At 45.9% G+C, this 13915-nt stretch overlaps 1 protein-coding gene across 1 annotated transcript; it reads left to right on the top strand.

Annotated features, from left to right (window-relative positions):
- The first annotated feature begins 568 nt into the window (after positions 1 to 568).
- LOC119978347 (small integral membrane protein 10-like protein 2A) lies at positions 569 to 8941 on the top strand. Its single transcript, XM_038819920.1, has 3 exons — positions 569 to 765; positions 1155 to 1512; positions 2458 to 8941. Exons 2-3 carry the CDS (start codon positions 1333 to 1335, stop codon positions 2476 to 2478), a joined length of 201 nt encoding a protein of 66 aa, XP_038675848.1. The 5' UTR covers positions 569 to 765; positions 1155 to 1332; the 3' UTR covers positions 2479 to 8941.
- The last annotated feature ends 4974 nt before the right edge of the window (positions 8942 to 13915 follow it).

The following is a 13915-nucleotide window of genomic DNA, read 5'->3' as shown; positions in this document are numbered from 1 at the left end:
GTCACTGCCCCCCCGCGGCTCCCAGAGTCACTGCCCCCCCGCGGCTCCCAGAGTCACTGCCCCCCCGCGGCTCCCAGAGTCACTGCCCCCCCGCGGCTCCCAGAGTCACTGCCCCCCCCCCGCGGCTCCCAGAGTCACTGCCGCCCCCCCCCCCCGCGGCTCCCAGAGTCACTGCCCCCCCGCGGCTCCCAGAGTCACTGCCGCCCCCCCCCCCCCGCGGCTCCCAGAGTCACTGCCCCCTCCGCGGCTCCCAGAGTCACTGCCCCCCCGCGGCTCCCAGAGTCACTGCCCCCCCCGCGGCTCCCAGAGTCACTGCCCCCCCGCGGCTCCCAGAGTCACTGCCCCCCCGCGGCTCCCAGAGTCACTGCCCCCCCGCGGCTCCCAGAGTCACTGCCCCCCGCGGCTCCCAGAGTCACTGCCCCCCCCCCCCGCGGCTCCCAGTCACTGCCCCCCGCGGCTCCCAGAGTCACTGCTCCCCCTCCCGCGGCTCCCAGAGTCCAGGCTCCGTTGCAGCGCCATCTGGCAGCTTTCCTAGTCAATAGCACCCACTGCCACCTGCTGAGTTACAACACCGCCACCCTGTGGCATCTAGAGGTAAAGCATCAAAGAGCCTAAACCACTGCAGTGTCAGCCACTCCACTGCATCTCACTTAAGGGTATCCAGAGCCACAGGAATATCAGCATCCTGGCGATCTATCACTGCACTGCACTGCATTGCTGGCGCCTAGAGTCGGAGAATGAAGGAGCTGAGGCTTTTTCTTCTAAGTAAGAAGTCTTACAACACCAGGTTAAAGTCCAACATGTTTGTTTCAAACACTAGCTTTCGGAGCACTGCTCCTTCCTTAGGCGAATCAATTTTTCTCCTAAAGAATAGAAGACTCAAGAATTGAAAGAGGTGTTAAAGCTATATCGGCAAAACGCTGCATTAATTAAATCTTTCAGGGCATTGCTGCTCTCCATATCAATTACGTTTATGCATCCAAGAATGTTAAGCAAGAGAAATAAAATCATACCAAGGCAATAGAAAAGGAGAGCGTTTGCTCTGAGACGATTAAGATACCAATAAAATGTTATTTTTTAAAGTGTGTTTTTTGCAGGATTATGACGATAATATACGCACAGGGTTTTAATTTGCCATTGTTTTATATTTGCAGATGCTGATCTTGAAGCAGAGACCAGAGAGTTTCTTCTTTTCCCAATGGGAAACTGAGTGAAAGAAACAAACTTTGGACCAACTTTTTCCATTTGACCTTCGGCCCGGAAGTGTTGGGGCCGGAAGTGACTATGCGGGTTCCGGTTTCCGGCCATTGATGCCAGCGGCCCCGGGTGTTTATGGCGGGTGTGCCCTACCTGCCGCTCAGCGTCATCGGGCCGGTCGCCCGCTCCTACGCCGTGTTCTCGAAAGGCCTGAGCCGGACTCTCATCACCTTCTTCAACCTGGCCTGGAGGCTCCGCCTCAGGTTCCCCTACCTCTACCTGATCGCCTCCCTGATGCTGAATGTCCGCCTGCAGGTGGGTGACACCCGGGGGGGGGGGGGGGGGGATTGGGGTCACTGGAGTGGGGGAACTGGAGGGGACTCGGGAAGGAGACAGGAGTCACTGGGGGGGAGGGGACTGGGGTCACTGGAGTGGGGGAACTGGATGGGAGGGGACTAGGGGGTCACTGGAGGGGACTGGGGAGGAGACAGGAGTCACTGGGGGGGGGGGGACTGGGGTCACTGGAGTGGGGGAACTGGATGGGAGGGGACTAGGGGGTCACTGGAGAGGACTGGGGGAGGAGACGGGAGTCACTGGGGGGGAGGGGACTGGGGTCACTAGAGTGGGGGTACTGGATGGGAGGGGACTAGAGGGTCACTGGAGGGGACTGGGGAGGAGACAGGAGTCACTGAGGTCACGAGTGGGGGAACTGGAGGGGATTGGGGGAGGAGACAGGAGTCACTGGGGGAGGGCACTGGGGTCACGAGTGGGGGAACTGGAGAGGACTGGGGGTGTCACTGGATGGGAGGGGATGTGGGGGACTGGGGTCACTTGGGTGGGTTGGGGCATGGGGTCACTGGAAGGGATGGGTCACGAGTGGGGGAACTGGAGAGGGGACTGGGAGGGGTCACTGGATGGGAGTGGACATGGGAAACTGGGGTCACTTGGGTGGGTTGGGACATGGGGTCACTGGAGTGGGGACTGGGGGGGGTCACTGGATGGGAGGGGATGGGTCACTGGAGGGGACTGGGGAGGGGGGAGGAGATGAGTCACTGGAGGGAGGGGACTGGGGTCACAGTGAAGTCTGGGGAGATGGGGACTGGGTACACGGGGAAGGAGGGGGATGGGGGAGGGGCTTGGGGAGGTTGGAACGAATGGGGCAGGGGTGATCAGCAGGACAAGCTGGGGGGAGATGACTGGAATAATGGAGGGTGAAACTGATGACTGGAATCATTTTAACATGTGTTATTTCTCTTGTAGGTCCATATTGAGATTCACTAGATCAGCTGTGAGGTACTTTTGGTGGAGATGACCGAATTCTGGACTGGAAATTTCATGCAAGATTAGTAAACACTGCCAACTGATACCAGCATTTCTGAATATGTGGAGTGTGAAAGAGTTGATGGATATCAGCTGTGCTTCATGTTTTGCAATTCAACATGATGCCGGTATATGCTCTTCATCAAACGAAGTCAAAGGTTACAATCATGGGAATAATACTTGCAATCCTGACACCGTTAATGATGGCCACATAGTCTGCACCCGGCCACAAGGTTTCATCTCACAGCTTGGAGCTACTTTCCTTTTAAGAGTCTGGCCTGGTATTATAATCGAGCAAATTCAGTTGCCCATCGACAGAAATGAGCTACCCCCTTTCAGAGAACAGTACATTTTCCACGGCTGCTTTGAGCCAGGAGTTTTTCAAACGGTCCATTGCTCTGCATGTTCTGAGGCTGGAAAACAAAATTTGGAAGATATGTCCACCCTCTTCGATAGGGCAGTAGTGACTGACTATCTACAAATGATCTCCAGAATGTGGTGTTACACGGAGAAAATGTTCATGCACTTTACACATTTCTGTTTGTTTGAGAGAGGCTCTAACTGCAAAGCAAAATGGCTGCAAAGCGAGAATCCAAAAGGCAAATTAAGTTTTGCGATTGCATGTGGATTGAATGCAAAGAAGAGGGGGCCTCAGGGTCTGACTGGCATCTTTTCTTTCAGATTTTGCAACTATCCAACACATCTGCAAACTAGCTGACCCTTGGTGTTTCTTGATCTTGTGACTTTGGAGCACATTCTTGATTAGAAAGCGCTGTCATCTGATCTAAAATGTTCACTTTGCAACGCAGTGGACATTCGTGATAAGGGCTTTTGTGCTTGCTGTTGTGTGGCATGCTGTACTTAAAGGTAAATTAAAGTTATGCAGCAAAAATACTGCAATTATGATATAGCCAGCTTTTCAAAACATTGTTCTGTTTGTGTGCAGTTTTTATATAAATCATTTGGTGCAAAAATGTTTTAAATGGCTATTTTTCACCTTTGATATCATAAGCTTCAGTGTCGTGTGATAGTTCTATTTTTTTAGATTTGTGCAATATTTTAAAATTTAACTCCCTCAACAAAATGTGAAATAAATATTTAAAACAAAGTTCTGCTTTTAACAGGACTGTCTGACAGACACTCCTTCCTATGACTATATCCTCCATTGCTGGAGAGACCCCTGGCTCATTCTCTGGATACGTTCTCACTTGGAGTCACAAGATGCCGAGTTTGTATCCCGCTCCCAGCAGATCCCAGGGTATCAGGAGTCCCCGGAGTGGAGACCAGAGCTTTGCCTCTGAATTGGACAAGATGTGGGAGCCCGTAAACGTTTCCACTGTGTAAGACTAACTCTCCTCTCAACTGATTACAGTCGTGGAAGGGAGCATTGACATGATGGCCTGCCAGACTGTTAATTAACCGTGCAACTGTTCCGCTACTTTAGCAAGGACAGAGCATGACAGTATAAAGCAAGTTCCATTGTTAATCTCAGCATTCAATGTGAAGTGAGAAGCCATTGATGAATTTTGCTTCAGTTCTACCCTCGCGTTGTGGCAGTCTGCAAATAATTTGCTGGAATCCGTTGCCGGTTTGATTATTTTGTTGTGGGAGTCAAGCTTGCAAAGGGATAGCCACAGCACCAGGGTAAAGAAATTGAGGTTTGTGTGTTTTAATGTTTTGACGACGACCCCCCCCCACCCATTCCGATTAGAATTTTATTTTTGTTCAGTTAATCAGCGTGCTGCTGGACACGCATGGCAAATTTGAACTCAGTCACGTTGATTAATTTGCAGCCATGATTAATTTGCAGCCATACAAAATACTGGAAATCTGAAATGCTACTGGTGGAAATTTCTGGAAAATACTCAGCAAGTCAAGAGAACTTTTTTTTTGGAGATATAAACTGGGTTAAAGTTTTTTTTTGTCTGTAGTTGACATGAAGCATTAATGTTCACCTGGATTTTATCGTAGCAATGGCTGTGAAGCCACCATTTATTCTCCTGAAACTGACAGCAATTTCTGGAGTGTGCATGTTTGCAGTTTAACATGAAAATCGAAAAGTTGCTAATTCTAAGCATCTCTATGGCACACTCTTAGTCTCCACAGCCGGGAATCCTTTCGAAATCACTGAACTGATAAGAATTTGCCATTTTACTCTTTCTGGTTTTGCTGTAAAAAATAAAGTTACACCTTGTGGAATGAGGCACAGCTGGAATTTTAATGGTGTACTAAGTTCATAATTATTGCGAAAGGGCCTCTCTGGCCCTGAAAACGTAATTTAATATTAAGGGAATGTCATATTTCTCCAATATGATAAATATCCGCATATAAACATCTTTTTAAAACCTTGAGTTTGATATTTAAATTTCTAACTTAATCACATGTATATATCCCAATCTATTTCATTCTTTGTAAAATGATGTTTGAAAAGGGAAGGATAATCCAAGCTTTTAGCTTCCTGGTTTTCCATCTGGGAATTCTTCAACATGATTGGCTTCTTTCCCTGTTTGATGACGTCGCCTTTTTGCCTGGAAGTCCCCTTGACTGATTTAAATTAGCCCTGGGAAGGAAAATTCACGACACGGGAGATTTCGAGATATTCTGCTCAGCTTTCCTCAAGGTCAACAACCAGTGCTGTCGCTTTCCTGCTGATCATAAAAATCTAGTCCCCTGTGGGGTTTTTTTTTCGTTTCTCACTTCACCGACATTGGCTGCCTAATTTGCAACATGATTGCTTGCAACGGTCGTGTAAAAATCGTGCCAATGGAAACATCTGTGAGCACACTTCATTGCCTCAGCCCTGAAAGTACCAGAATAAAGAGTCATTTCCTGTTCCCTAATATTGCAGCAGAGTGCAGAATTCACATAATGGTTTTGGATAAATTAGTGCGTTTCCACAATCTCTTGTGGTATGAGCATATAAATATGCAATTTGAATTATTTTTCAATTTGCAGTCCAGTGCATTCACTTGAGTTTTACTGCTCGAGACATTTTGAAATTGCATCAGTGTGCATGTCGCCTTGCTGCACAAATTAATTATGTCCGGTTAACACAACAAATAACACTTAAATGTGTTTTAAAGGGTTTGGTACAAAGCTGCTCGATACTACATTTAGACTGTTTTTCTTTACGAATCTGATGCAGAAGAGAGGAGATCAAAAAAATAGTTCCAAATGCTAGAAGTTTGAAATAGAAACAAACTGGTTTCAAATCCAAATCCAATCCAAAGATGTGCAAGTTAGGTGAATTGGCCGTGATAAATTGCCTTTAGTGTCCAAAATTGCCCTTAGTGTTGGGTGGGGTTACTGGGTTATGGGAATAGGGTGGAGGTGTGGACCTTGGTAGGGTGTTCTTTCCAAGAGCCGGTGCAGACTCGATGGGCCGAATGGCCTCCTCCTACACTGTAAATATTATCTGTCTATCTAAAATCATCAAAGTGCCGAATCCTGTCATAACAAAATCCCTCTTCATCCCATCCACCCCCAGCACACAATCCGGAAGTTGTTGGAGGCGGCTGTCATTACCTTTCTTCAATTCTCAGCAGAGCTACTGCGTGGAAGGGTTGTGGGATGTGTGTGGGAGGGAGGGATGTGATGTTTGTCTCCTTTTCTCCACTGCAGCTGCCCCTCCAACCTGCCCACAGGTTGTTGAGAGATGCTGTAAAGATTCAGAGTGCTAAGTATATAAAATGTAGAGAGAGAAATACTTTAAAAGTTCACGGTTTAAATTTCTATCTGGCCTTTCATACACGCAAGTTTTCATTTTGATAAATTGCCTCGATTGATAAAAGCGTCTTGCCACCCTGTCACACGAAACCTTCCAGTTATTCTGCCGCCGTCACAAACTATTCCTTCCAGGACTAAGTACTGACCCTACATAGTTTAAGAAAGTACTTGTTGGATGATGTTGCTCGATTAATTTTCACACATGAACACATTTTTGTTTTTAATTCCTCCCTTTACATCTCGTCCTCTGAAGTGGCGACTCCTGTGCGGGGCCACAATTCCACTTCTGCATGAAATCCTTTTGATACCATGACCAGGGCATCTGTTTTCATTGCTCAGCAGATCAGCCCATTTGACCGTGCCAGCTGACTATAAGAACGTGAACAATAGGAGCAGGACTGGACCATACCAGTCCTTAAAGCTGCTCCACTATTCAAGAAGAGTTTGACCTTCTTCCTTGGCTACACTTTCTCTCCTACTGATATCGGTCATGGGAACACTCAATGACTGAACACCCATAGAGAGAATTCCCAAGATTCGCAACCCTTGAGTGAAGAAATTTCTTCTTTTTTCTACTCGAAGTCTCTTTGAAGCTCATTCCAGGAATCAATCTGGCATACCTTTGATGCACCACCTCCAAGGCAAGTGTATCCTCCCTTCAGTAAGCAGACCAAAGCTGTGCACAGTACTCAGCAAAGCCCAACGTGACAACCTTCACTTGCTCTCACTTCCAGCTTGGGTTAATGTATTGGTATATGGAGGAACCCTTGCCTCTGTTACTCCCAGTTAGCAATTCAGTGTGGGGATGCTTGTCATCACTAATCCCTGACACTGATCCCAGTTATGCAACTGACTCACCTTGGCCCTGATTAAGCGAGCAGCCCATATACAATGACCAAATCTGATTCCTTCCTGTTTTAGGTGCACACTCACGTGCATATTATTAATATTGATGAGCACATTTTACGCAAAGTATTGGTATTTCTACGGGGATAGATATTAATCGCGAAATACTGGCTTTTGTGATCTTTTTCATTTTGAAATAAAACACTCGTTGGAGGAAGATGGTAACACTCAATCCTACCACAAATTTATTTTCTTTTCGACTTTCTTTTGCACGAATCACCTTCTTGATCATTTTTTAAAATAAATTTAGAGTCCCCAAGCTTTTCTTTTCCATACAAGAGCAATTTAGCGTGGTCAACCCACCTAACCTGCCCATCTTTGGGTTGTGGGGGTGAAACCCACACAGACACTGGGAGAATGTGCAAACTCCACACGGACAGTGACCCAGGGCAGGGATTTGAACCAGGGTCCTCAACGCCGTAGGAAGCAGTGCTAACCACTGTGCCATGTGCCACCCTTCACTGTCTTCAGATGAAGGATGTTTTACTAACGTTGGAAAATGAAGCAACACAGTGAAATAGTGAACACAGTGTTGATCATAATTTAATTTTCAAGTGAATTGGCCTGAGAGAGCAGTTGATCAGAAGAGGACGTGAAGGATGTAATTCCGTTATTTTGCAGTCATACATTGCTGTGTCTGTATTAATGATGGGGATCACAAAGAACAAAGAAAAGTACAGCACAGGAATAGGCCCTCCGAGCCTGTGCCGACCATGCTGCCCGTCTAATCTAAAATCTTCGACACTTCCTGGGCCATATCCCTCTCTTCCCATCCTATTCATGTATTTGTCGATACCCCTTAAATATCACTATCGTCCCTGCTTCCACCACCTCCTCTGGCAGCGAGTTCCAGGAACCCACTACTCTCTGTGTAAAAAAACTTGCCTCATACATCTTGTGGATATAAAATGTCACATCATTATAAACCCCTCTGCCAGTGATGCATACTTGCGCTGGTGAGAAGGCATAGTTGCAGAATGACCAGATTCCCATGAATTATTTCTATGTAGCCCTAGGAATTTAAATTGGAAAAGGTTGACAGGAGGTGCGTGCAAATGTAAGATTTTTAAAAATATTACAGACCGCAAACTATTTCATTTTTTCTTGATACTTTTATCCTCTCCTTTTTGTCACTGCGAGTACAATTCCTGTGGCACCAGCATTGCTCGAGCAACCCCATCCTTTCACCTGGAAAGTGGGACTTTGCAACTGCAACGGGGCTTAAACCCGAGTGTGTTGAGGCCGGGAACGATGTGCAGGAATCAGGATGGGTAACTCTGGTTTAGTTTCCTCCACACCCACCCTCACTTTAACCCAGGAATACTGAGGGCACCAATACAAGCCAGGGTCTAGACAAAGTGGTTAGCACTGTTGCCTCACAGCACCAGGGACCCACGTTCAATTCCAGCCTTGGGCGACTGTGTGGAGTTTGCACGTTCTCCGTGTCGACGTGGGCTTCCTCCGGGTGCTCCGGTTTCCTCCCAGAGACAAGGATGTACAGGTTAGGTGGATTGGCCATTGCTAAATTGTCCCTTGGTGTCCAAAAATATGCAGGTTAGGTGGGACTATGGGGATGGATAGGGCATGAGAAGGAGGGTCAGTGCAGACGTGATGGGCCGAGTGGCCTCCTTCTGCACTGTAGAGATTCTATGATTCTAAGGCCAATCCTCAGTCTGTCTCAATATTGCTATATTAACTTGCTGTGTTTTGTAATTGTGAAACATTGTATAATTTTATTGTCATCCTTTAATAGGGTTGTTGAATGACAAATTAAAATGCTTTAGTTTAGAAATCTGTTGATTTATGTATCATTTTATTCATATTGAATGGGCATATGCATTTTTAACAGTACATTGATTGTTTTGTAGAGAGCATTTTCCCTCTGCTCAATAATCTATATAATAAAATTATTTGTGATTGTTGTCCTAAATCATGACTGTTGAATATCCACTTTCCTTGTTAGTTAAATATTTTCTGTTTTTTTTTTTGTTCATCCAACCGCATTCTAACAAATGTCCATTGTAAAATAACCCTGGCAACGTTGAGAGAAGAGGGCAAGGGGCAAAGGAAAGAATGGGGGAAGAGGTCTAGGGGTGAGGGGAAGGGGAAGCTAGCAAGGGCAAGAGGGGTGAGGGCAAGCGACGAGGAAAAGGAGGAAGACAGCTTGGAGTGAGAAGAGGCAGGTGTGAAAGAGAAAGGGAGTAGGAAAATGGGGAACTAGGGAAAAACAAAGAGATGCGATGAAGGGTGGGGGAGAAGTGAGGAGGGAGCCACACTTTGAAAAGCTGTAAACTCTTGGAAGAATACATGGTTCTTCAATGTGTGCAGCTGGGCTGCCTCTGAGTCTGATGTATGCAAGAATGTTTTACTAAATGTACAAAAGTATACACACTTCATTTTATCATGTTTTACTCCACACAAGCATAGTTTTCAAGATAGGCATTGTGCGAGGCATGTTTACAGCACAAATGTTTCACAGGTCAGGACCATGTAGAAATGTGGTTAGATCAGTGGTTGCAGCATCAACCACATCTCAGTGACTAACCTAGAACCCAGATTCACTTGTAATTTCCAAATATTCAGCAATTGCAGCCTTTAATGTGTTCGCTTCCATTTGAAACCAGCAAGATGATTTTAAAAAATAAATAAATTTAGCGTACCCAATTATTTTTTCCAATTAAGGGGCAATTTAGTGTGGCCAATCCACCTATCCTGCACATCTTTTGGGTTGTGGGGGCGAAACCCACGCAGACACAGGGAGAATGTGCAAACTCCACACGGAGAGTGACCCAGGGCCGGGATTCGAACCCGGGTCCTCAGCGCCCGAGGCAACAATGCTAACCACTGTGCCACCGTGCTGCCCCAAACCTGAGCACAAGATGATTTATTATTTTCATTGAGTGGTCAGCTTAAATGTTCAATGTTGTCCATCACTGTCACTGCCACTTTCAGTGAAGAGAGCAGAACCTCAAGCCTGGGTAAGAAATCTGCAAGATAACATTAGTACAGTACTGCTGCATACCAGTGCTTCCCAAACCCATGACCTCCGCCATCTAGAAGAACCAGAGTAGCAGGTGCATCAGCGTGTCACCACTTCCAAGAGAGAGAGACACTATCCTGACTTGGAAGTACATCATCATTCCGTTACGATCAAAGTGCTAGAACTCTCGACGACAACAACAGGTGGGAGCACCTTTGCCACATAAACTGCACGTTATAAGAAGGAGACCGCTCACCACTACCTTTAATCAGCATTGGGTAATAAATGTCAACTTTGTCTTGCCTTACTTAACTATATTCAAGTTGAACAGATGCTGTCATTGAAAGGTATGTATGTCCCTGACTGTATTTCACAAGTGCTCAGGTTTGTAAATTGGCATTTTACTGTAATTCACACGCTCAGGAATTCAAAGTGTGCACTCTGAGTAAACCTTGCCAGTTCACCAGTTCCATTTTAGTTTCCCTGCAAAGCCAGCCATTGTTTATTATTTCACCAAATGTGGGAAGGTATTTTGTGGGGGAAAACAGCCAAGCTTTTTTTTTTCAATGCTGACGATTCTTGCCAACTCTGCAGGCATTTCCACACACCTCAGCTTTATTTATTTTTCTCCATGAGTCGCTTATTTTTAAAATGGGGTTTTACAGCACAGAAACAGGCCATTCGGCCCGACGGATCTATGGTCGGTTTTGTAATCCACGTGAGCCTCCAGCCACCCCTAAATTACCTCGCACAATCAAAGTGACCGTGTATTCCTTTCTCTCTCATGTACCTATCTGACAATCCTGCTGGGTATCTGAAACATTTGGTTACGAAAGCAGGATATCAAACCACTCCTGTTGATCTTGGTTGTACATGTGTATCCGCTTCTCTTTTCATGAAGGGAGGCGGGCAGCACGGTGGCGCAGTGGGTTAGCCCGGCTGCCTCACAGCGCCGAGGTCCCAGGTTCAATCCCGGCTCTGGGTCACTGTTATAGAACATAGAACATAGAACAGTACAGCACAGAACAGGCCCTTCGGCCCTCAATGTTGTGCCGAGCCATGATCACCCTACTCAAACCCACGTATCCACCCCATACCCGTAACCCAACAACCCCCCCCCCCCTTAAACCTTACTTTTATTAGGACACTACGGGCAATTTAGCATGGCCAATCCACCTAACCCGCACATCTTTGGACTGTGGGAGGAAACCGGAGCACCCGGAGGAAACCCACGCACACAGGGGGAGGACGTGCAGACTCCACACAGACAGTGACCCAGCCGGGAATCGAACCTGGGACCCTGGAGCTGTGAAGCATTTATGCTAACCACCATGCTACCCTGCTGCCCCGTGCTGTTCATGTGGAGTTTGCACATTCTCCTTGAATTTGCGTGGGTTTCGCCCCCACAACCCAAAGATGTGCAGGCTAGGTGGATTGGCCATGCTAAATTGCCCCTTAATTGGAAAAAATGAATTGGGTACTCTTAAAAAAAAATTTTTTAATGAAGGGAGCTTTATTTTTATTTTATTTTTTAAAATTTTGTTTTAAAATGCCCAATTCTTTTTTTTTTTCTCCAATTAAGGGGCAATTTCGTGTAGCCAGTTCACCTACCCTGCACATCTTTGGGTTGTGGGGATGAGACCCAAGCAAACACGGGGACAACGTGCAAACTCCACACGGACAGTGACCCGGAGCTGGGATCTGAGGGGACTGAACCCGGGTCCTCGCTGCCGTGAGGCAGCAGTGCTAACCACTACGCCACTGTGCTGCCCTAGGATGGGACGCTTTAAATTAAAAAATAAAACTCCTCAAACTTTTAACTCTATTCTCACCAAATATGTTTTGTTTTTTTCTGTACTTTCTCTAAAAGTAATTGAGTATGTTTTCATGAGCCAGTAGGGAAAAGTTAATCAGCCCTTGATTCACCTCTATAATAGTAACTTCAGTTCTTCAATGTGTCTGGTTGTGTGTGTACATCTGAAACCACGGGCTATGTGGTTGCTTCCTGCTCTGAATGCCCTACGGATTTGGCTCTATTTCCTTTTGAGAAGTTCTATGATTTCTTATTGTCCCAAACACATTTGTTTACAGCAATGTGCTGTTTTCTCGAGGTCACAATCCGGTTGAATTTCACTTTTATTGTTGATTTACTCTCCATATTTCACACTTGGAAAGTCCAGTTATTCCTGCAAAGGAAAAGACGGGAGTTTTGCTTTATCGTCACCAATTGTTTTTCACAGAAGCTCCAATAATCTCAACAAATACATAGCAGACCTACCTGTTCTGGCCTGCTTTATATATTGAGCTCGGTCGGTCCAGTTTCCTACTGATAAATGTGCTGAATACAATGAATGATACCCAGCTCTCAGCGCTTCCTTGCAAATCTTGCAGATCACGTGTTAATCCAGTTTTGATGCTGATGTTTTGCTTTTGTCCGCTTTATCCGAACACTGGGCTATTTCTCCCCTGTGGATGGAAGTTCCCACAGTGCAGAGTTGTCATCCAACTTCCTTCACAGGCTTCCGACTTGAACTCTTTAACAATTAAATTAGTTGCATAAATTGCTCAGAAGCTTTTGTTTTGAAACCCACTCCCTGGTTAACTCTCCTCACAATTAACACGAAGCTCAATTACTGTACATCCAAATAGTCAACATTGTGTCAACAAATCCTTTCATAGTGCAGTCACAAATATCAGTGAGGTATTGTGCTTCAAGGTATCACATAACCTGTCAGATTAATTTGCCAGTGAGCATTGAGCCATCATTGATGCTTTCTTAGCATGTATTTAATAATTGTAAGTTGTTTTCTAGAAAGCCAATCATCACATTTAGCCTTAAATGTTTTATTATTTATGATTTTGTGATTCCAGCAACAAAACTTGACCACAGTTCTCAATACGTGCTCCCAGCACTGGGAACTCCAATTCACACATCCTATTGTTAAATAGGAAAAGCATGAGGAAAAATGTTTGACAACGTTCCACATAAAAGATTAGCGTGTAAAATTGAAGCACATGGGGTTAGGGGTAGATGGATAGAAAACTGGCTGGCAGACCGGAACTAAAGAGTAGAAATTAACAGGTCTTTTTCAAATTGGCAGGCAATGACTTGTGGGGTACCACAGGGATCGGTGCCAGGAACCCAGCTATTCACAATATATATTAAAGATTCAGATGAGGGAATAAAATGTAATATCTCTAAATTTGCAGATGACATCAAGTTGGGTGGGAGGGTGAGCTGTGAGGAGGATGCAGGGATGCTTCAGTGTGATTTGGACAAGTTGAGTGAGTGGGCAAATGAATGGCAGATGCAGTATAATTTGGAGAAATGCAAGGTTATCCACTTTAGTAGCAAAAATGGGAAGGCAGACTATTCCTATTATCTGAATGGCCTAAATTAGGAGAGGGGAATGTGCAACGAGACCTGGGTGTCCTCGTACACCATGATGTGGAGATGCCGGCGTTGGACTGGGGTGAGCACAGTAAGAAGTCTTACAACACCAGGTTAAAGTCCAACAGGTTTGTTTCAAACACGAGCTTTCGGAGCACGGCTCCTTCTTCAGGTGAATGGAAAGGCTTGTTCCAGAAATGTTTATATAGACACAGTCAGAGATGCCCCGGAATGCGAGCACCTGCAGGCAATCAAATCATCAAAGATGCAGAGAGAGAGGTAACTCCAGGTTAAAGAGGTGTGAATTGTCCCAAGCCAGTTCAGTCGGTAGGCCTCTGCAAGTCCAGGCTTGTTGGTGGGGGCCGAATGTAATGCGACATGAATCCCAGATCCCG

Source organism: Scyliorhinus canicula, chromosome 15 (genome assembly GCF_902713615.1).
Source record: "Scyliorhinus canicula chromosome 15, sScyCan1.1, whole genome shotgun sequence".
Lineage (NCBI taxonomy): Eukaryota > Metazoa > Chordata > Chondrichthyes > Carcharhiniformes > Scyliorhinidae > Scyliorhinus > Scyliorhinus canicula.
The sequence above is the reverse complement of the archived record's forward strand: the minus strand, read 5'-3'. Positions and strand labels throughout refer to the sequence as shown.

Coding starts and splice junctions, on each gene's coding strand:
- LOC119978347 (XM_038819920.1), top strand. CDS start 1,333: ATGGCGGGTGTGCCCTACCTGCCGCTCAGCGTCATCGGGCCGGTCGCC. Junction 1,513..2,457: donor TGCTGAATGTCCGCCTGCAG/GTGGGTGACACC, acceptor TTTCTCTTGTAG/GTCCATATTGAGATTCACTA.